Genomic DNA, 22,846 nt, shown 5'->3' with positions numbered 1-22,846 from the left:
CAATAACATTAGGAGGGCCAAGTAAATGTCAAGTCCTGTGTGTGTTGCTAGTGCCTGATGGTGCTCTGTGAACCATTTTTTGTGAACCATTTTTTCCCTGGGCTCTGCACAGTGCCATGGCTGTGCATGTGGCTGTTAAGCAAATAGGATGTTCCTCCTTTTGTAAGACTCTATTGCCTGCTTGGGCTCTGCAAACCATTTTCTATCTTTGTATACTGACAGCCTGTTGCTGAGATTATTATTTTCTATCTTTCTGATGGTACATTTTCCTTCACATGAACACATGAACACCAAGATTCAATGAATTATCCTCATATTTTTTCTTGTGGTTTACTTAACTATCTAACTTTGGTCAACCACTAAAAAGAATGGTTAAGTAAGGTTTTGGAAATATGGGAAAAAATATGGACAAATTGACGGACTGGACAAAAAGAAGAAATGTGTTTCCCTGCTTCTATATCTATGAGGGGTGAGACGAATGCCCCTGGTGACTTAAGGAGGAAGACTGCCCGGGAATCCAAAACATTGTAAAGGGCTTTTTTTGGAGGGGGGAGTTAATTTGACCAATAAGAAGGATTTTGCCAATCAAATTGCCTTGGATTTTAATGTATTTTCTCACCAACCTGCAAATAAATTAGCAATGTCCTGTGCAAGTGAAAGGGTGTTCTTTGGTTTCTGAGTGCTCCTAACAGTAATATGATAGACCATGCATGCTGCAACTTGTCTGTGTTCGGCCTGGTAGATCACAGTAGGATGAAGATGAAGAAATCAATTTCTCTACTGCAAAGTTGATGAGAACACTTCAGTGTGAATGCAATCTTCCTGACCAGACATGATATGATCATATACAGTACAGTACTCAAGGGTATGCAGCACCAGCACCTCTTTTTTGTTGTTAAAAAGTGTGGCACCTACTGTAACAACTTCATGGGGCAAAAGCACTAGTCATGTACTTGAGAGGTCAATATGGACTATGGACTCAGCTATACAGATGAAAATATAACGGTTTAAGTGCATTATACAAATGTGACACTAGATGGCAATGATGAGCTTATGGTAAATTCAATATATTTTTCAAAACGTTTTTTAAAAAAAGCATTTCCACAGTGTTTTTTATATGGGTCTAGATTCCACCCCTGTCTCAGAAAGGAAAATATTTAGAATTACGATGGTACCTTGTGTTACGGATCGGATCCGTTCCGGAGGCCCGTCTGTAACGTGAAAAGCCCACAACTCAAAGCGCTGCATCTGAACAGGCATGATTTGGTGCTTCTGCACATGTGCGAAGTGCAATTTAGAGCTTCTGTGCATGTGTGAGAGGCAAAACCTGGAAGTAACCCATTCCGGTACTTCCGGGTTGCTGCAGGATGCAAGACGAAAACACGCAACCTGAAGCGTGTATGACTGTACAAGATCCAAAGACAATGATCCTTGGTCACTTGGAAAATACACAACAGACAGTAGGCTTGTTCAGATGTAACAGACAATCTAACATGTGCTCTGTTTCCCTCCCTAACTTTCTGGTTAGGGAAAAATCATAGAGTATTGTTAGACAGCAGAACTATAGCATGTGCTTGCCCCCCAAGGTTTGGTAAACATGGCCCAAAGTGCATTTCCCATCCTGTTTTGGAAGGCAGGCATAAGCTACAGTTTACCAGTTTGAACCTAACAGCAAGCTTTGGTTTACCTAACCATAAAGCCAGGAAGAGAACTGGAGCAAGTGAAAGCTGTACAGAAGGGAGAGGTGGAGTATATGAAGCAGAGGCTGAGAATAAATGGTGAAACCATGGCATGTGAATCCAGGAAAAGCTTTGCTTGAAGTTGTGTTCATTCAGATAGGCCTTTCCAGAGGGGGTGATCCTAGCCACGGCCACTGTCATGAAACAGCAGAGTAATGTTTCGTATTGTCTGATGTGCTCTCAGTATTATTTCAGATGATTTGCTCTTGTAAACCCTGTTACACATTGCTTTGAAATTTATTTGCAAATAAATACATCCAATTAAAAATGCCAGAATGTAAGCTATGCAGGCGGAAGCAGATGGCATGGTGGCCGCGATGAGTTCTGCTGCTGCGTACTGGAATGGTGGAGGAGAAAGGGGACACAGCTGTGAGGTCAGCATGCTGCAACCACACCAGCAGAGCCAGTTAGATGCTCCTGCTGCCACGTTCACAACAGGGTGTGTATACTCTTGACTAGCTGTGGAATTACATGCAGAGGTGTCTTCCCACTTTACTGATATCTTTGCACTGGAGATACTGGAGACTGAACTTAAAACCTCGTGTGTGCAAAGCACATGCTATATTAGGGAGCTACAGGCCCCTCCCTACAATCTTTCTGTCAAGAAGATGAGATGGGGAACCTGTGGCCCTCCATCTGCTGCTGTTCTCCAACTTCCATAAGCCCCAGCCAGCCTGGCCTGCGCTCAGGGATGATGGGAGTTGAAGTGTAGCAACATCTGGAGGACCATAAGTTCCCCATGCCTGACGTAGGAACTGATCTGAACATGCAAGAGATCTATTGAGCAGGTTTGATGAGGAAACTGCTTGGTCTGCTTTCCACGCCCTTTCTGCTTTCTAGCTCCTTTTCACTCCTGACACTATATGTTATGTCCTAAGATCTCACATTCACCTAGTAAATTGCCTTCAAAGTCATGAAATGCTTGTGTCCAATTTGTTAACTCACAGTGAATCTATGTGATTAAATGGGTGAGTCTTTGTGAGGTATTTCACTTTGTGCTATATGCTGTTTTCCTTCTCCAAGTTGATGTATGCCCTCAGAAGATACTGAATTCCTTTGTGAATTTTCTGACAAATGATATTTACCACTTTTGCAAAGTCAAGTACATCCTGCTCACTAGACAGCACTCTGAGGAAGTTATTTCTGGTTTAGCTAAAACCTCACTGGTGGCAAGAAATCCAGGCTTTTAAAAAGTCAGACTTTATATTGGGTTTTTATGCAAGTCAACAATACAGTATCTAGAAAATCCAGAACAATTAATGACTGGCATAACTTAGGAAACCATCTTCTCTTTAGGAAATGTTCCGGAAGCTTATTTCTTTCCCTGTTTTTCCCTGTTATTGTCCCTGATATTTATTACAGCTTACATAATTATACAATGTGTGTGCCCCATGTATCAGTTTTCTACCTTTTACTATATATTTTAGAAATATAAAATTATGCATTAAGGATCAGGTTTCATCTACATTTGGATACAATTGTACATCATCTTGAATCAAGATGACCGACTGAACCTTTCAAAACTGCACTAATTTTAACAACTGATTTCAAATTTGCACTGATTTTTTAAAACGTTTCTTAAACACCAAGTAGTATTAAATATGTGTTTAATTAACTGATTTGTCATCATCCCCCCCACTTCACATCTTTTCCATTTTTGCCAGACAGAAGAAGAGCTCAAACTGGGACCTTTGTTCTTTTATGAAGCAACTACAACAACAGTGACAAGTAATTAAATAAGTCAGTGTAATATCATGGATAGAATTATAATTTAAAAGAAGAGACCTGAGTCCAAGTCCTAAGTCAACCATGCAGCTCACTGGATGATATATTGAGACAGTCACCTTCTTTCTACATCAAGAAGTCATTACAAGGAGAAAGCTGAAATCCACCTCCATGTACACTATGCTGAGCTCCTTAGCATAAAAATGGAGCATGGAAACAAAACAAGACAAAACAAAACAAAACACCATTGCACAATATTTCATATCCACCTTCCTTTTTATATTGCCTCTCCACTTGTCTGCTACTGCCGCCTTTGCTGTTACATTCCTATTCCCCAAGCTTATTATGTATGCCCCCTTCAAACTTCCCTAGTGTCTCCTTGCAATCCAAAATTTCCTGCAGTTGCCCCTTTGTTGGTGTCCATGCCTGTGTCTCACTTATCAAGAGATCATCAACAAATACAGTGGTGCCCCGCAAGACGAATGCCTCGCAAGACGAAAAACCCGCAAGACAAAAGGGTTTTTCGGTTTTTGCGACGCTTCGCAAGACGAAAGCCCATAGGGAAATCTCCAGGGACCTCTTTTAAATGCTGGCGGTGGGGAGCAAAGCCTTCCCCCCCCTCCAGACTTCAGAAGAGGTCCAGGAAGGCCGGCGGGGGCGAAAGGCTTTGCTCCCCACCGCCAGCATTTTAAAAGCGGTCCGGGATAGCAGGGAAGCGCTTCCCGCTATCCCGGACGGCTTTTGAAGGCAGGCGGGGGGGGGAGCAAAGACTTTTGCCCCCCGCCAGCCTTCAGAAGAGGTCCAGGACCTCTTCCGAAGGCGGGCGGGGGGCAAAAGTCTTTGTCCCCCCGCCTGCCTTTCCGGGAGAGCGGGAAGGCAGCGCTGCTTCTCCGCTCTCCCGGGAAGGCAGGCGGGGGGGAAGCAAAGACTTTCGCCCCCCGCCGGCCTTCAGAAGAGGTCGGGGGACAGACTGTCCCCGGACCTGGTCTGAAGGCGGTTTCCATAGGAACGCATTAATTGATTTTTAATGCATTCCTATGGGAAACCGTGCTTCGCAAGACGAAAAACTCGGAAGACGAAAAGACTTGCTCCTTCCAGGGAGTTGTCTGTTTTGCAGTTTTCTTATGGCCAAAAGCACATTAGGCAGAGGTGTGCATATGAAGTTTGGGTCTCCTCACACAGCAAAACAAGACCACTTAAAAATCTGGACGTTGTACAACCAAATCCATAATTCCATGCCTGTATGATAAAAAGGAAATAAATAATATGCTCATAGCCACACTAAGAGAGGCATGCAGAGAGAATGCCAATTGCCCATCTTCTCGGAGCTCCTTGTCTTTCTGAAGATACTGTTGTACCTGCTCAAGGCATAATTATATTTTCTTTCAAAAGGTGACTAAAAAAAATATTTATTGGGTATTCACAAAGTGGGAGGCTGTCATTTATAATTCAAATGAGCTGACATGCAAAGCATTTAAATCAGCATATAAGTTATGGTATTGCTGAAACAGCAAGGCCTATGTCTAATCTTTCTGATTAAGAATATTTAAATACATTATCCAAACTGCTGGATCGTCCACCCCAAAAAATCCTTCTGAAGAGCTACTTTAAATTATTAAGTGGGATGGGTGGTGGAATAGATTTTTCAGTGTTCCACAAATCAGAAAATGTAAACCAATAAAAAAGGAGTATAAAGCATTACCACCACTTGTAAACTATTTATTAGATGATAAACTCTGCAATTTACATTTGCTGGAAATTACACATTATAATTCTGCTTTTTAAAATACCTTTGATCAGCACATCTCTCAGAGTTGTACTTTCTGGGTTGTTTGCTTGAGATAAAACTAACAGTGAGTTGAACCCATTGCTGGCTCCGGTTTCTGGCCAGGCCTTAGGCAAGATTCTTTCAGGGTGGGCCTGTCTCCTCTTTGTTGCCATTCTCATCAACAGATGCCTTCCTGCTTGCTTCCCAACGGGAGAGTTGGCAAGGGAGTAAGTAAGGAAGCAGAAGTCTGGAAGCTCTTAGCCACTGGGCCTCTGCAAAGGTGTGTTTCAGTGACTGCCCAGTCATGCCAACTGCTGATGCCTGTCACAGATAAACCTCAAATAAAGCTGCAACCTCAGGACTGCAATACCCCAAGGACTGCCTCTCTCCATATTAACTGATCTGGACTCTGTGATCTTCATCTGAGGCCCTTCTTCATGTGCCTTCTCCACAGGAGGTCCAGAGGGTGGCATCCCAAAAACAAGCCTTTTCTGCAGTGGCTCCCTGCTTGTGGAGTGCTCTCCCCAGGGAGGCTCGCCTGGCACCTTCACTACATATCTTTAGGTGCCAGGCAAAAACATTCCTCTTCTCCCAGGCTTTTGGTTCATAAAACTATCTATGGCCTTTTAAATTGTGGGCTTTTTATTGTTTTGTTTGTTACTATGTTGTATATTTTTGTGTTTTTATATTGTAAACCTGTGATCCTCAGATCCTCTTATTCAAGAAATAATAAAATAATAATAATTTCAGTTTGAAAGAGAGTGGCCATGTGTCTTATTTTACAGAGGACACTTCTCTATTTGAAAGAGTTTTCTCTTTGAAGAGCTGTCTAGTGCAAGTCCAATTTAAAGACATGAGAGAGAGACATTAGGCTTTTTTCCAGTTAGGATTCTGAACTTACTCGGGAGAAAGGGGTTACTGAAACCATGCTTTGATTCAGGAATGTGGAAAGACCCAAAATACAGTCTCATGTTGCATTGTGCATACAAGGACTCTTTGATCTTCATCAACAAAGTACACCTTATTCATCTATTTGCAAGTAACCTATAACTACAATGTTCTACTCTAGAACGGGTAACTTTACCGGAAAATTGGAAGCACTACCTTACAAAGCAGATATTTTTATCCAATTGCCTACCATGTGTTAGTTATAGGGTGACCAGGTGTAAAAGAGGACAAGGTTCCTTCTGCACCTTTAAATAGGTAGGTAGAAGAGGGAATTTCAGCAAATGTATCTTGTTACACAACAACAGTGAATTGTGCAGGAGCTTTGCCTATATTTGCTTGTGTATATTGCAACATAAGGCTGCCTACTTTCACCGAGAAAACTGTATAGCAGAAAGGAAGACAGATAGTGATGGACTTCTGCTGGTTCAAGTTATGGAGCCTGTCACTAACTAACAGTAGGATAATGTGTCTGGAAAAGCAGCAATCTTTCTCCAAGATACATATGATGGCATCAAGAAGCTTTCATCTCCATTCATTTAATGAAGACAAATGCACTCACCTCAATGCTGCTCAGCATTCTAAGGTACCCGGAGTCTCAGGTCACTAGATAGTTTTGGAAACACTTTACACAAGCCTTTCTTTATTTACAATAAGCACTGAGATTTCATTAATTCCACTTTTCATCCCCTGACACCCTGCTGCGAAGTTGCCTTTCGGCAAGCCAGACTCAAAGTGACACAGATGTCCCATGCACTGAAATAAAAAGGAAGTGGTTTCCTAGGCAACAATAATGGCACAAAAGCGCTCTGAATTTACTCTCTTGCTCATGCAGGGCTCGAGTAATCCAAACAGTACAGAAGAATAATAAGAAGCATCTGATCTGAATGTATGGCAATGGAGAGAGTCAGTGAGAAAGAGAGAAAAGGTATGTGTATCTCTGTGTCTGCATGTGTGTTTGTGTGTGTTTGATTGATAAACCTGGCTTAAGTACTAATTTACTTCTGAAGGAAGTCATTTGCAGTGGCTTTTTTAAAAATCAAAACAGGGTGAAAAGAATATCCTCATATTACATTCTAGCCATACCAAGATTAGACAACAATAGGTAAGGAAAAGAACCAGGCATGGGGGCTGTTGTAAAAGGCAGCTAAACTCTAATGGATTTATGCATAATGGAAGAGATTGGCCAATTTAACTTTTCAAAGAATCCTGATGACTTTGTGGTTTTGGAGCTCTCAGTTTGCCCTTCATGCCCTAGAGATTTAATAATAGCATGCTATACTTCCTTTAAAAACACAACAACAACAACAACAACAACAAAGTATCACTATAAAACCCTTTTTTGTTTGAAGGAATTTGGCAATTAAGTGCAACTATTGGGAGGGGTAGCAGCAAAATTTGGTCAGTAAATTGTTGGTCTTTGGTATATTGTTTTGACATTTATTTGAAGAAGTCCTATATCGTAGAAAGGTTATGGTGTTTTTTATGGTATCTATTTATATATATGGGACGCGGGTGGCGCTGTGGGTTAAACCACAGAGCCTAGGACTTGCTGATCAGAAGGTTGGAGGTTCGAATCCCCGTGATGGGGTGAGCTCCCATTGCTCGGTCCCAGGTCCTGCCCACCCAGCAGTTTGAAAGCACGTCAAAGTGCAAGTAGATAATTAGGTACCGCTCCTGCGGGAAGGTAAATGGTGTTTCCGTGCGCTGCTCTGGTTCGCCAGAAGCAGCTTAGTCATGCTGGCCACATGACCAGGAAGCTGTACGCCAGCTCCCTCGGCCAATAAAGCGAGATGAGCACCGCAACCCCAGAGTCGATCACGACTGGACCTAATGGTCAGTGGTCCCTTTACCTTTACCTATTTATATATAACCATTGAATTTTGACAAGCAATATTTCAGGTAAGGTAGTGATGAGGAGATCCAAGGGTCTTGACAGAAAGACACAACTGTTGACTATGTGTAGATGTGAGCTTAGCCACACATCTGCTATAGTTTTAAGAATAAATCACAGTGTCCTCCATCTGTTAGTTGTAGCTGTACAAAGCTCAAGGACCTTTAAGAGTCAGGGAGAAGAGAGCTCTATACCTGTTGTCATACAAACTACACATTCCCTCTTCTGCACCATCCATCCTACACTCTTTTCTACCTGGCCCTCCAGTTAGCTGCAAGACAAACAGGGAATTTAAAATTTCAATGTATGGAAGGAAACAAAAAACCCTTAGGTTTTTCCAGAGATACTTGCCTGTAACCACTTCATGAAAAACAAATACTTCATAGGGGACCTATATTTTGAACATGCTTATCGTTTTATACCAAAAGGTGGTATAAAAATACTTGAAACAAATCAACCTTCAATTCAAAAATAGACTTTGGGGTTTCAACCCTTCTCTTTCTCTTTCCCCGTTAAATACCTGTCTTTCTGACACAGAGATAAAGAAGTGCTTAGCAGACAGTGAACACTGATATCACTCTTCAGTTTAGTGGCTTGCATTTCAAAGCCATGTAAGCATATAGTTCTGAGAAGAAGAATGCTTAATTACATGGAAGATGAAAATACTAGTTGGGCAGACATTACAGTGAATAATTTGTTTACCGTTTGGCTGAAAGTCAATACTATAGGAAAAGGGGAATGTCACAATCATTTATAAGTATTTAGGAGCTGTAGATTCATCTGCAGATTGCTGCCATTATACGAGCACTTCCCAGTTTATAAGGGGCAGATAGGGCTCATCAACCTTGGAAAGTAGCCCATCTAGGAGACGGAAGACTCTGGATGGCACCTTGTACGCCTCCTTCCAGCAACTCCTGCAGCCAAGCTGGTGCCAAACGCATTGCTCTGCTTTCATTTGGACCATATCAATGAGGTCAAGAAGGGGGTCTTATTGTCTGGGCAGCCCAAGACCTCCATACCCAGTTACCCAGGCTTGCGCCCTGTCATGGTAACTTTGGTCGCTAATGCAGCGGCTTGATTTCACCCCTGGAGGCACACTCCATTGTCTCTAAACACAGATAGATGCCAACAAATTTCAGTGTAGAGGCCTCTGCAGAATTCCTTTAACATTCATTGCAATGCAGAAAATGGAGGCTGCTTATGTTCCATAGGACAGGGAAGCAGTGAACAATTTTATAGCTTCAGCAAATCTGGATTTACTTAACACTGGGTGTGGGGAGTGTTGCTGTTTATGGAAGCAGTTGCACCCTATGTTTCAGACCACACATCTGAACTGAGTGCTTCTCCAGTTTGCTTCCTGGCTTAAAAGTAGAATTTTCAGATGGGATGAGTGGGGAGAACTCTATGAAAAACCCTTTCAACATATATCTTTCATGGCTGCTTGCTACTGTTCACAGCCATTTCCTCCACCCCCCTGCTGCATTGGCAGCTGTTGTTATTCTTTGTTTCATCACTCCTCAGCCAATCCGAGATCACATACTGCCTACGAGGGATAAGGAAGAAATTTGTTCACTTTGCATTTTTATGTAAACCAACCTAAAACCATGTTTTCTGAACACAGGATCTGAAATGCAACTTTGCCCCTGAAGGTGCACTCTTCCATTGTCCCCCAAGACAGACAAATGCCAGCCAATAAGGATTGGGTGAAGCCAATTTAAAGCGAGGGCAATGCTTCCTGTGCAGGTCACATGTGCGATCCAGCTAATCAATGGACATAATACAATTTCAGCTATTTCATAAATAGATGAGAAGAAATTGCTGGGAAAATTGCTGAAACAAGTCATTTTTGTTTCTGATTAGAAGTCCAATGATAACAGGATGGGGCCCTTTCAGCTGAGCCCTACACATAAACATGCTTCAAGAGGTAACACCAACAAGCAATGTACTTGGCTGGTCAAATCTGTTTTATGTCCAGCTGGCAGTGAGGAACAGAGGTGGCTGAAGTGTGTGTGCTCACTCCTGATGCCAGCTCCTTGAAAATGGTGTCTACCCATTTCGTTGCTGAGACTCATAGATCCCTTTACAAGTACCAACACTACCAAACAGAAAAAAAACAAAGAAATCAATTATGTAAAAGACTGATGCAATCCAGGCTCAAGCACTTGAATAAAAAGGAATGGGGAGGTTAAGTTTATCAAAATGTTCATGCATCAAACACTTTGAAATGATAAACACTCTGAACAGTATTTATCTGTCTTTATTTTCTTAGTTTAATCTTTTAAGTGTTTGGCAAGGAGTGTCTCAATATTTTTCCTCCATGAGATATTTTTTATACAAATAAAAGAAAGTTCAGGACCCAGAATATTATTTTCCAAATGATTAGAATTATTACATTTTCATTTCCAGAAAGGATGTGAAAATGAGAAAAGAATGAGAAGATGGAGCAATATAGAGGTGAAGTGATTAATTTTCACATGTTCTGAAATGTAGACCAATGTTGCACTATACTAGATCATTAGGTTTGGAATCAAAAGGTGACTCTGGGATCCTGTGCTCCATTCCCCAATCCCTTCTCCCTCTGTCATCAATACCTCACCCTGTCTTGACAATGGTTAAGCCTTACATCTTCATTTTTAACTGTAATGAAGGCTAATAAGGTTTCCATTTAATGAGGTCTATTAAACACGTTTCAGTGGTGACCAAACCATATCATTAACGCAAGTAATGGCCTAACGGGCAATATTTTTATCTTCTCTCACCCTCACAAGCAGGTGTGTGGAGCCACCCACTGGTCAGACAGATGACATCTTGAATGAATGAATGAATGAATGAATGAATTTATTACGGTCATAGACCAGAAAAAAACATAAAAAACAACAATAGTTTACAAAGGGAATAATGGTGTCAATTAAAAATTGTGAAATTATACATAAAAGCAATACACATATGCACACACACCCACACACACACGCATATATACGCATATATGCACTACAGTGTATGTATAGACTTAAAAAATGGGGGGGCTTGTCCAGGGGTCAAGTCTTTTACTTTTTTAAAGCTAATGCCCTCCGCTTGATCGCAGCCGCAGAAAATTTGGCCACTTTCAGTGTTACTTCTGGGTTTTTATCTCCTAGTAGGATTTTCAGCCGCTGAGATTCAGATCGACCTCAGATGACATCTTGAAGACATCAGGTGACTGATAGCTGGGTGGTTCTGCTCACTTGCCAAATCTAAGCCAAGGGAATGGGGAGTCTGCTTCACCAGCATGTTCCCTACAGGAATGTGCTACCACCCAGGGACATCAGCTGATGGACAGATGGACACTGTACAATTCCTGCTACAGCAGGAAGGTAAACGGTGCTTCGGTACTCATAACGGTGTCCTCTTCTGCCAGAAGACCCAGAAAGCTGTCTGTGGACAAACGCCGGCTCCCTTGGCCTGAAAAGAAAGATGAGCACTGCACCCACAGTCGCCTTTGACTGGATTTAAACGTCCAGGGGTACTTTACCTTCTTTTTTACCTTTACCTTACAATTCTATGAACCTAAAGTTTGGGGGAAATGGCTATGCTGGCGAACTTGAACCCTGGCTAGAAGTTTCCCACCTCTGCCTTGATATTTCAGATCTTAAGGGAAGAGACTGCTATCTAGGAGCTCGAGTGAAATTTACAATAATATTGAGGTCTTCAGTTTCTGATATTCAAGGGTGTCTTCACACTGCAACGAAGGCAATTTAAGTAGCTGACCTATATTAGCATATCATGTAACCTAGGCAGGTAGGCTATGGAAAACATATGTGAGTTGGTCACCCAATCATGTGAGTAGGGTATGTTTATGTCACGTGATAAAGGGTTCATATGGCACATAAACAGAGGAAATGTTCTGGCAGCAGCTGTCTCAAACCAGGGAACAATTCTGCCCACGGTTAAGAGAAGGAAATGCCAATGGTATCTAGGCATCTTCCTGAACATCTGTATAGTGAGGAATTATTCTAGGATCACAGGCATCAAGCCATAAAGCAAGCTATTTTTATGCATTTATGTTTACATGCTCTGCCACAAAGACGAATGGTGCTTATTACAAGTGCCCCTGCCTAAATTTATAGTCATAGAACAACTGTGATTTCTTCTGAGCCCATAGCTTGGCTTTTCAGAGTCTTGCAGTTCCATCTGCAGGGAGATTGTCTCCTTGGGCTGTAGATCCAGAAACTTCATAGGCCTCAGCAGGAATCTGGCAAGGCTATAAATATGCTGATCAAAGATTATTTCCTGTTTCTGCAGAAGCTATGCTTCCCCTGGTGTGAGGATGAAATGCAGCCAATGAATAAAACTCTCTCTCTCTTTTATCCATACTCTGATTGCGCCCAATACTTTGCACAAGGAACACCATCTAGTCTTGCTGTACAAACTCTATAAAATCTTTAACCAGTCACTATTCTAAAGGCACAAGTATTGTCTCAGTCCAAAAAGCAGGGATTAGGGTACATTCACAAAGCCTCACAGGCTGCAGGATTGCATGGAGACATCTGCTTGGTTACTTGGGCTGCAGCTCAGTGAAACAGGCTGTCTCTGGTGCACAGAAGGTCTTATGTTCAGACCCTTGAATCTTCAGGTGGGAATAGGATATACTTCTATCAGAAACCCTGGACAGCAAATGCCACCTAGCATGGATATTACTGAGCCAGTATAAAGAGACTTCCTTTATTCCTATATTCACTTCCAGGTGAGCAGGCAGGTGAATACATTTGCAAAACAGAAACACAGAGTCAACCTCCCTAGAAATGAAGCAACAAATGGGAGGAAATTATTGTTTGATGCTCTGCACTTCAAGTACAGTGGTACCTCGGGTTAAGTACTTAATTCATTCTGGAGGTCCGTTCTCAACCTGAAACTGTTCTTAACCTGAAGCACCACTTTAGCTAATGGGGCCTCCTGCTGCCACTGCACTGCCGCCGCACAATTTCTGTCCTCATCCTGAAGCAAAGTTCTTAACCTGAAGCACTATTTCTGGGTTAGCGGAGTCTGTAACATGAAGCGTATGTAACCTGAGGTACCACTGCACTGTTGTTAAAGTCTAAATAAACAATGCCAACTTGATAGGAACTTGTAGAAAGCAACTAGTGGAAATTGGGTTGGGGAGTGTTGTACAACTTAATAATGAAACTGGGGGGGGGCATCAGTGAGGATGTTTGTGAATAATAAAATAGTTTTTGTGAAATTCACTGTCTAGGACTAGGTAATGTAGTTTCTTTTGCTGATCTCCCTTATCTAATCAGAGTGCCACACTTCAAAAGCAACATCTCCAGCAGTTATAAGCTATCATGCCAGTAAACACAATATTTTAAAAGATTATTTACAAGCACTGTTCTGTTAAAGTAAATATTGCTAACAAAGATTCTGTATATGTAAGATAAAACTCTGAAGAAACGTTCTGAAATATGAATGATTCCCGTAGGATATTCTCCTTTAATCTTTTTCAGGCTGGGAGTCGTTTTCTGCCCCATATCACTGATAAAATTGCTACCTCCAGAATTGACAGAGCTCCTTGAGGAAGATGCGTGCAGACAAGGAGGCAGTGAGTTCTCAAGTCTGCAGGAAACCTTCCTAAAAGGCCTCAGAAAGGCACCTTCTCAACAAACCGACCCCATTTTAAATTAAGACTAGGTTAAGACCTTTAGAAAAGTTACACGCTCACAGTTTTAGAGAATTGTGAAACTGTCTATGGTCTGCTTCACACATTATCCTTGCAAGAATGACTTCCATCACGAAGCCAAACTATATGGTTAGCCATGTGTGTAAAGGAAAAAAGATGTGTGGTTTGGGCCAATTCTAACAAATGCCAAATGAGCTCCACATTTCTGGCAAACAGCAAATGAATAATAACAGATTAAGTGCCAATATGCTGAACTGTAGAATACATTTGCACAATTTGTTGTGTGTGATGTAATATACACATTTCTACTTTGAAAAATGGCCTAATTAATACTCTACCTTAATACAATGAATTGAAACAAAAAACATACCCTCCCATCATTTCTCCGATGCAAATAGGTGTGTTGCATTCCATAATGATAATTTTACTATTTATACCTGACTCATCTTACTGGGTTGCCCCAGCCACTCTGGGTAGCTTCCACCATATACAAAAACAGAATAAAACATGACACATTTTTTTTTTAAAAAAAACAACCCTTCCTTATACAGGATTACCTTCAGACTGCTTGGATTACTCCATACCCTCCAACATTTATTAAATGAAAATAGGGATGTCCTAAGGAAAAGTGGGACATTCCAGGATCAAATCAGAAACCAGTGCGGCTTCTCTAAATCAGGGATGTCCCTGGAAAATAGGGACACTTGGAGGGTCCGAAAAAAATGCTAAATATAGCGCATTATGTATGTATGGTAGTACTATAAGACATGAAGTGTTACAGTAAATTGTCCTTCTAGGGCTTGTTCTTCTGGCTCTAATAAATCTTTTTTAAAAGAGTTTGATCTAATCTGTAATACCCTCCTCCTGTACTTGACTCTTCCTCTGGGCTGGCTCACAAAATAAAAAAAAAATTAGCAGCACATTCAATGATCATTACAGCTAGCAGTTTTGTGAAGCTGTGATTTGATTGTTGCGCTATCATATAGTTGGATCAATTTTCAGCTCACAGTAAGATATATATCTTCAAACCTAAATGAAAGGATGAGGACAATCGTCCTCTGACTGAATAAAACTGTCATTCGGTGAAACACATTCCACATAATTCCTTAATGGCTTTTTATTCAAAAGAACCTCAAAGCAACGTACAGAAAATAGAAATCAAACAGAATCTAACACAGTTTTGAAACATTATACATAGCAAAGGTCCAGTGCCATATGCAGAAATATCAAAGTAGATGCACAGAACAGAGATTGAACACAATAAGGGCAACTCCCCATTTACGTGGGAGTTACGTTCTGAGGCCCCACAAGTTTAAGTGAAATCACATATATTGGGAACAACATTGAAAAAGCCTGCAAACTCCCTGGAAATCCCTGTAAAAAAACCTGAAAATGTTAAGAACTCCTCTATTTCCATCTTTCCATGGGTGCTGGCAAACTAAGACATTCAAGCACCAACTACAGGAACATAATATAAGATGTGTCATAATATGCTGCCTTTAATATTTTCAGCAGAATTATGTTTGACATCGGTGTAAAACTGAGCCGGGGTAAAAAAAATATTGTATGTAGCCAGGGAGAACTGTGTCCCACTGACCTCTCTGAGCCAAATTATCAAGCCTTGCAAAAGTGGAGAACTTCCAAGGCAGTTGTAAATTGTAACTGTGAAAAGAGAAGGGTAAAACCTAAACATCCAATCAAAAAAACATTTACTGGTGTGAGTGTGTTTGTGTTTTCCCCCATTTCATCTCTTTTTCTTCACTTAGAAATTGCCCAAACCCATCTCACTGCTGATACAATAGTTATTTATCTTACAAAGATACCTAATGTAAGAAAATAACATTTTCAAGAGTTCAGCTCTGACTAACACTCATTGAAGTGTATTAGATGAGTTTATTTATTTACTTTACTTAAAAAAACCCACTTTTAAATAATACCACCTTTTCATAGCAATCCCAATGTGGTTCATAACTTAAAAGAAAATCCAATTAAAAACCTGTAAGACGCCTTACAATAAATACAAATTAAAATACACAACCATAAATTCAATAACCAGAACAGCTCCCAAGACTAAATATGAGTAAACCTCAAAGACATGGACTAAATGTATTACTCAGCACAGACTTTTCTAGTACAACAATGTGTAAAAATTTCATGGCCTAGACAAATCTCGTTTCATATTTATCATTTGGGTGTGCATAAAGCACTGCTCTTCCTAGTCACTGAAATATAGTTTTAGTAGTCGATAGTAGTCTGCAGAAGACTAACCGTGTTGGGCGGTTCAAAACTGACCTACAGCAATTCAGTGCTATAAATATACCTTGAAATTCCTACAGAAATTTCACCTGAAGAGAACCCTCTCAAGTTGCCTTGTATTTTGCATTCGACTGCCTAGAGCTGTGACCCCCTCCCTCCCAAGAAAGTTCACATGCTATCCCTCATAATTCCTATAGCATATTTCGTCTGAGCAAATGCCTTCCGCATTACACCTGATTTTTTGATTAAATTACACTTTTAGCAGATCTCTCTCTCTGTGCTATGTGCCATTCTTTAGAGGGTCGACAACTGCGGCCCCACTGGCAAGATCTGATCCCGAGTGAGATCAGCTGGTCTGCAGCTGCCAGCTAAGGTGTGAAAGAGATCTGAAGAAGAATTTGTCAAAGGAATAAAACTTGCCAGCATATGCTTCTTCGGGTATGTAAAGCACTCACCCGTCATCCTTCACTCAATTTTTAAAGTGTATTTCTGAGGGGGAAACTAGTTGCTGATGAAGCCATGCTGGGCTCCCCTGTGATCTGTGAAATCTAAGGAAATCATTCATTTGGCAGGCTCAATGGGCTCAAAAAGATCCACGAGTGCTCATAACCCAGGAGGGTGATGTTTTGTTTTCTATACTGCAGCTCCCACCCTGAACCCTACCAATTCAAAATTCAGATCACTGTTTAGAGGTTGTTGTTGCTGCTGCTGCTGTTATTTAAGGAGAAGAAGGGGATAAACAATATTTTTTTTTTAAAAAAAAATTCCATTTGTGTATAGAACTGGCATGCATACCTCTCTGGATGGTGAATTCTAGGAATAGTGAGACACACTCCCTAGGGCACAGTTGCGTAAGAATAATAATATGTGAAATCAGCTTCTGCATTCTATTTTTGTTCTGCACATCACTGCCTAACGAAGAATGTGCCATTGAAAGCTTATATGCAATACGTTAGATGACTAGTTGATCCAATAAAAGGTGTCCTTACACTTGGCTCTGCATCTCTGATCATCAGTTTTACAAACTAATGCAATAATACCCTGATCCAATTAAAAACAAGTAACTAAAGTCAGACCTTTTTTCCTCTTCCAGCCAAACACCACAGAAAATAGCTGTATCCATAAATGGAATACATACTGCGCATTGTTTTATCTCAATTTATAATCCAATTACACCATTTATAATTAAACCCAGGATCAATGTCAGGGGATTTCTTCTTGAAGCACATACTGATGTGTTATAGTGAAAAGGAATACAATTGCTTTTCAATAACTTCCCCTGCTTAAGTGCCACAAAAATGAACTGGAGCTGTGCAAAAATAGCCATGGTACTCTTGTGAAGTTTTCATATATTCCAGGGGACCTCCAGCAGAAAGAATTTCAGTCCAGCAGCCCCTGCACATGGTTGAGTAGCAATTCACTCATAGGAGTGATGACATTACATTTCTCTTTTAGGGAATATGTCAATACTGCTCTAATTGAATCAAGATTTTCCCATGCCACAAAGCTTGTTAGAGAAAAATATCTTGTTAAGATGCTGAGATACAGAATGCCAATTATTAAGGCAATCAATATTTATACAGTAGGTAAAATTCACCTCAGGCAGGTTTGAGAACCATCTGTCAAATCATCTCTAAACTGCAGAAGTTTAGAAATGCATGCAAGATACTGGTGAAAGTCACCTTCACAGTTTGATAATACAAACAAGATTGACAAAGTTATCTCTTGAGAGAGGGGGGAAACAGAGGAAAGGATAATTAAAAGTTAATTTCATTTTTCAGTACAGCACATGACTGCATACTGAACAAATAACTGATTACATAGTGTTGCTGCTATGACTGCTGTAAGTGCTGAAGATACAGAAAATTATAATGGGAAGGATCCAACTCCTGTTAAACTACTTCAAGTTCTCAATCATTTTTCTTGAATAAGGTTAAGTACAGGTTTAAGACGGAACCTTGAGGAGCCATGGATGTGGGTTTCAGGTCAAAGTTGTTGAGTTTTTTCAGGGAGGAGGTAAAATTGTGAGGTTTTTTTTAGGGGAGCCACAGTTGTTTAGCTTCTTTGGGGGCAGCTAGTGATCTACCAGTGATCTACTGCAGACGTCCAGTGATCTACCTATAGATCACAATCTACCTGTTGGACATGCCTGCTCTATAACATACTTGGCAAGAAACAGGTTAATGTTAACATTCCCCTATGGCTGGACAACATATATAGGTCCCAGTCAATATCATCTCAAGTTATTTAACAGGATACTCACATGGATGCTATAGTGGGATGCCACTCATTTCTCCCAGCTTCTGTGAAGACCAATATTGCTGAATTTGGAAACAGAGCTTTGTTTCCTAAGTAAGAAATGCAGTCTGTACCACACACACTTAAACATTAGCTGGGTTTGAAGACTGCCTCAACAGAAAGGAGAGGAAACAGTGGGATCAACTGGCAGATGAATCAGATCAGATGACATCTTTTTGACAGATTTCTATAGGCAAAAAAAAGTCCTTGCCCGCCTCCCCCCACCCCCCGATCTGTGGCTGTCACAAAAGTGAAAGGAGGAAGATGGAGGCAAATGGAGAAGGAACTTTTCAATGACTTCAGTAAGCTGAGACAGGTGTCTACTTACCAGTGGCAATAATGAAAGTCTCCTGACACTGACCATTTTCCACAAGGGGTTTGACATGTCTTGATGTCAAATCCAAATTCTCTCCCCCCCCCCCCCAGAAAACAGCAGATTTATTTATTTATTTATTTGGTATGTCAACAGTTTGTTCTTCCTCCGATAGCTCAAGTTAAAGCTACACTCTACACTAAAAAGGAGTGTAATACTGTATTAATCTGATAGCTAAGCATCCTCAAGGAAGGAAGAAGGGGGCAGGGCAAGGAAATTTTGCTCCCCTTAAACTCCATGCCTAGGAGGTAAAAATGACCTTTGCTGGGAAACATGCCTAGAATCTTTGCTGGGGAAAGCCTCCCATTTCATGTGCAAATTATCCCCTCCCAAGGAACATGCTTTGGCGCACAGAAGCATTTGTCTAAATGAGATTATACAACACACTGCAACATGTTTTTTGGCATTTAGGCCATATACGGTTCCAAGGTGGTTTAGCAATCAAGTGCTATTCAGGTCCAAACTTTCTTAGCTTGAAATGTGCCTTCAAGAACATTCATTGGAAGATACCACATCCTACAATTAAATGGTAGGTCAGCAGGACAGAAATAATGTTAGCAATATGTTCCTTTAAGCCTCTGGATGTATTTGTCAATAAATATACTTGATATATTTGACAGTTAAATACTGCAACCAGTTCTGGTATAAAGGTGATGGCACTTTAGTCTCTCACTGTGCAGCCGTCACTAGGAATATTACAAAAAAATGAAGGGAAGGTTCTTACATAAGAGAGCCCTGTATCTGAATGTTTATGAGGAAGACTGGGGTAAGCAAGGTTCTTTTATGTAGGGTTGCCATTTTTCAAAAAGTAAAAACTAGAAGACCCCAAAATTTAGGATTACCACCAAAATAACGTGGTTTTTCAATTGACTTGCCTAAGATCCAGGACAAAGCGCCACCTTTCGAAAATCCTCCCTGGATGTCAATTCTGCCTTTGAAATCCTGGAAAATCTGGATGTATGACAGCCCCATAAGTGGGGAAACACAGCCCCACTTGCTGTGACCACCTGTGCCTCACCCTTCTCCAATGAGAAGAAACTAATTTTGGTGTAAGGGAAAGGGAGAGGTAGCAGCTGCAGATGCTCCCAGCAGAAGAGTGGTGGCAAACCTCCAGTCCACGGGCCCAATTTGGCTGACAGGGGTCTGAATTTGGTCTGTGAGGTCATTTCCCCCAAACTACACCCATCTGCCCCACACCTGATGTCATATGCGGGACAGGCAAAGATGTATCTGAAAATGAACCACTGGGAGCTTAAAGTGTGCTCCTGATTGTTCCTTGGTCTTGCTGAAAGCATCCAAGAGCAGATTGGAGCTGAAAACTGCAAGCCCCTTTTGAAACTGTCCATTTGCAGATGCAGTTTGGACTCTATGCCTTCAAAGGGGCATTTTTTTTCTGCTGCAGACCAGCCCTGTAGACAGCTTTGCCAGTCTGCCAAGGAAAAATGTCTGTTTGCTGGCATGGTTTGAATCCACATTGCACTTGCCCACAGATAAAGTGTGGCTTGCTATCAGCGCCAATCACTTCTGATATGATGGCAGGTGGCTGGGCCTACCCTCTGTCGAAAATGGCTCACAAATTGTGGGCCACTTCCAGATCCAGTCATCAAGCTAAAAACAGTTCTCCACCTCTGCAGTAGAATGTCTTATATATGTATTTGTTTTGTCAGAGACCAGGACTGAAACGACTAGTAGTTGCAGAATCTCCAGTGGGCAAATGGTGCTGCCTGGAACCATCTCCTTGGTGGGAATGGTGCATCCAATGTCATTTTCCTGATGGAGAAGCTGGGACTATTAGTTCCAGTCCCAGCTGCTGGTGGGGGAAAATAAGTTCCTAGACAGCAAAAACAACATGATTTTAAATTATAAATCTGAGCCCTACACTGTTCCTTCACAGACAGATGAAACCACCCAGTATATTAGACTTCTTCAGAATGTACATGTTTTTAATGCACAGCTTGCAAACCTATAATATCTAGGGATAAGCAGTCAGAAAAGACCAAAGACATGATATAATGTGGTACCGCATTTATGTACTATAAGAAACATGCTGTTTACAAGCTTCTGTGGTATTGTGGTTTTTTTTGCACATTTCCATTCCATTCCTCTTCCAGTATTATGCAACATACTTCCATTTCACACATTATTTTTTTTAAATCTTGACATGAGGTGAATCAACAGTAACCCTAGAGGTATCATTAAGCTGCCAGCTTGTCACTTCTCAAGCAGATATTTTTAAATCCCATTGCGGAAATTCCATATCTACCTGCCATGTAGTTAAGGTGCTAGGATTTTTATGTCTTTAAAAAAAAGTTTTACAAGAATCTGCATGACATCAATTTTAAAATTGCTGATTCAGCTTTCAGTTTACACAATTATCTGCAAGATTGTCAATAATGTATGGGTACCATGCAGCAGTGTGTGTGTGTGTGTAGAACTGCCCGCCTCAATCTAGCATTTTCATTCACCCTCTCTGCACTGCAATGAGCAGTGCTTGGCTTGGCTTGAGGCATTTGCAAGAGGCATTTGCAAGTTAGGCTCAGGTTTTTGGTGTAATGCTAATCGCAAACAATTATGAAGCATGATGATATTCAAGAATCTCAAATGAAGGGCAGACAACCAAATGGACACTGGCCTGACTCTGGTTGCTGTGTTCAGAAGACAGGAATGAGCCACAACTGAACACATGCCCGCCCCTTTAGTACAGATGGCCCCAGCCTCCATCCTGAACATCACCCAAAAGTTCAGATACAAATATAAAGATATACTTGTTAACTCCCTTGATTCTCTGACCTTGTGGAATCCTTTTGACTCAGGATTAATGCTTTAATTTATTAATATTTGTTTTATACAATTTGTGAATTATTGCCCAAGGACATTGTCTTTTTTTGTATGTATTCTATTATACCTTATTTCGTTAATTAAATAAAAAAACTTGTTTAATGCCTTAACTTCGCTGAGTGCTGAGTGGTTTAGCTTTCACTTTTTATTCTCCCTTCCCCTTAACTGACATGAATTCCAATTAAATTGAGCCCATTTGCATTTAGATATTTCATAGGAAAAAAAATACTTTCACAACTACCATCTGGCTGCTCATAAATTTAAGATAATGGGTGCTATGATACAATCTAATGGGAGGTCCTAATGTAATTCCAGAAAATGGAGGAAAACATAATGAAAACATAAAGCAGATTTTGCAATTAAAGAACGCAGCTTACCTTCATATGTCCCGCTTTCTAAAAGAGCACCACTTTTCTCTAGTTCCATAAAATCTTCAACAGTGATGAAAATATAATCCACACCAGGGACTTCCCCCTCCTTATGAGGCCTTGTAGTGCCTAATTTGAAGGAAAGAAAACACAAACTGCTATTATGCACATTAATGGGCATCTGATGTCTGAAAGATTTATCTTAGGTTTGGTTTGTTATATGGTTTCGTAAAAAGTACAGGTTGCTAACAACAATATTTATTTGCTGCAGATTTCAGAGCTTCACATATAGATGTGCATATTACTGATAGTGGACATGGCCCCCGGCCAGAGGAGGGGTACATCAAAACTCCTGCTGGTTCTACACTCCTGAACTCATATAAGATGAAGTTGGAGCTTTTGTACTGCTTTATTGGTCAGAGTTAATGACATCCCTCCCTGTTACATCACTTTGCTTCACCCTATACTTCTGGAGACTTGCTTGACAGTGAGTACAGTACCAACACCTCTTTTGTTGTTAGAAAGTGTGGCAATTACTGCAGCAACTTCATGGTGAGTACCGACACGTATTTTTCTAGAAAAAAAGCACTGAATCATTCCATTTGGCAGCTTCACTGAGTTAAATCAGTGTTGTGGGTACATGAGGCATCTCCTCCATGCTGTCTTTCCTCCTCCTGCTCTTCTCCCATTTTCTCTGTTCTTAGCTAAAGTTAGCCTCACTGGGGGCCTAATTTCCCCTAGTTCCATTTCAAATGGGAAAGAACCAAGAATCATCCCTGAATGTGACTCCCACAATGGTTTATGGGATGCCATGGTATCACATGCATGCTCCAAAAGCATTTTCGAGGAAGACATGAGGACATGATGTATAATAAAATGCTTTGATGTATAATAAAATGCTTTCCATATCCCCAATTGACTTGCAGCTGTGACGGGTGTGTAAATTTAAAACCTAAGCTTTGTCATGTTCTGCCAGTCCCAGCTCACCC

The 22,846-nt window shown here is 40.9% G+C and overlaps 1 protein-coding gene across 17 annotated transcripts in view; it reads right to left on the bottom strand.

Annotated features, from left to right (window-relative positions):
• MAGI2 (membrane associated guanylate kinase, WW and PDZ domain containing 2) overlaps window positions 1–22,846 on the bottom strand; it is a 598,965-nt gene that overhangs the window by 232,384 nt on the left and 343,735 nt on the right. For all 17 annotated transcript variants that reach the window (XM_081927615.1, XM_081927614.1, XM_081927613.1 and 14 more), the window contains one exon: window positions 21,867–21,986. In XM_081927615.1, the coding sequence (XP_081783741.1) occupies window positions 21,867–21,986 (120 nt within the window). The remainder of the gene's footprint in view (window positions 1–21,866; window positions 21,987–22,846) is intronic.

Source organism: Podarcis melisellensis, assembly GCF_964234715.1.
Source record: "Podarcis melisellensis genome assembly, chromosome: 10".
Classification (NCBI taxonomy): Eukaryota; Metazoa; Chordata; class Lepidosauria; order Squamata; family Lacertidae; genus Podarcis; species Podarcis melisellensis.
Note: the sequence above shows the minus strand (reverse complement) of the source record. Positions and strands in the feature narration are given on the sequence as shown.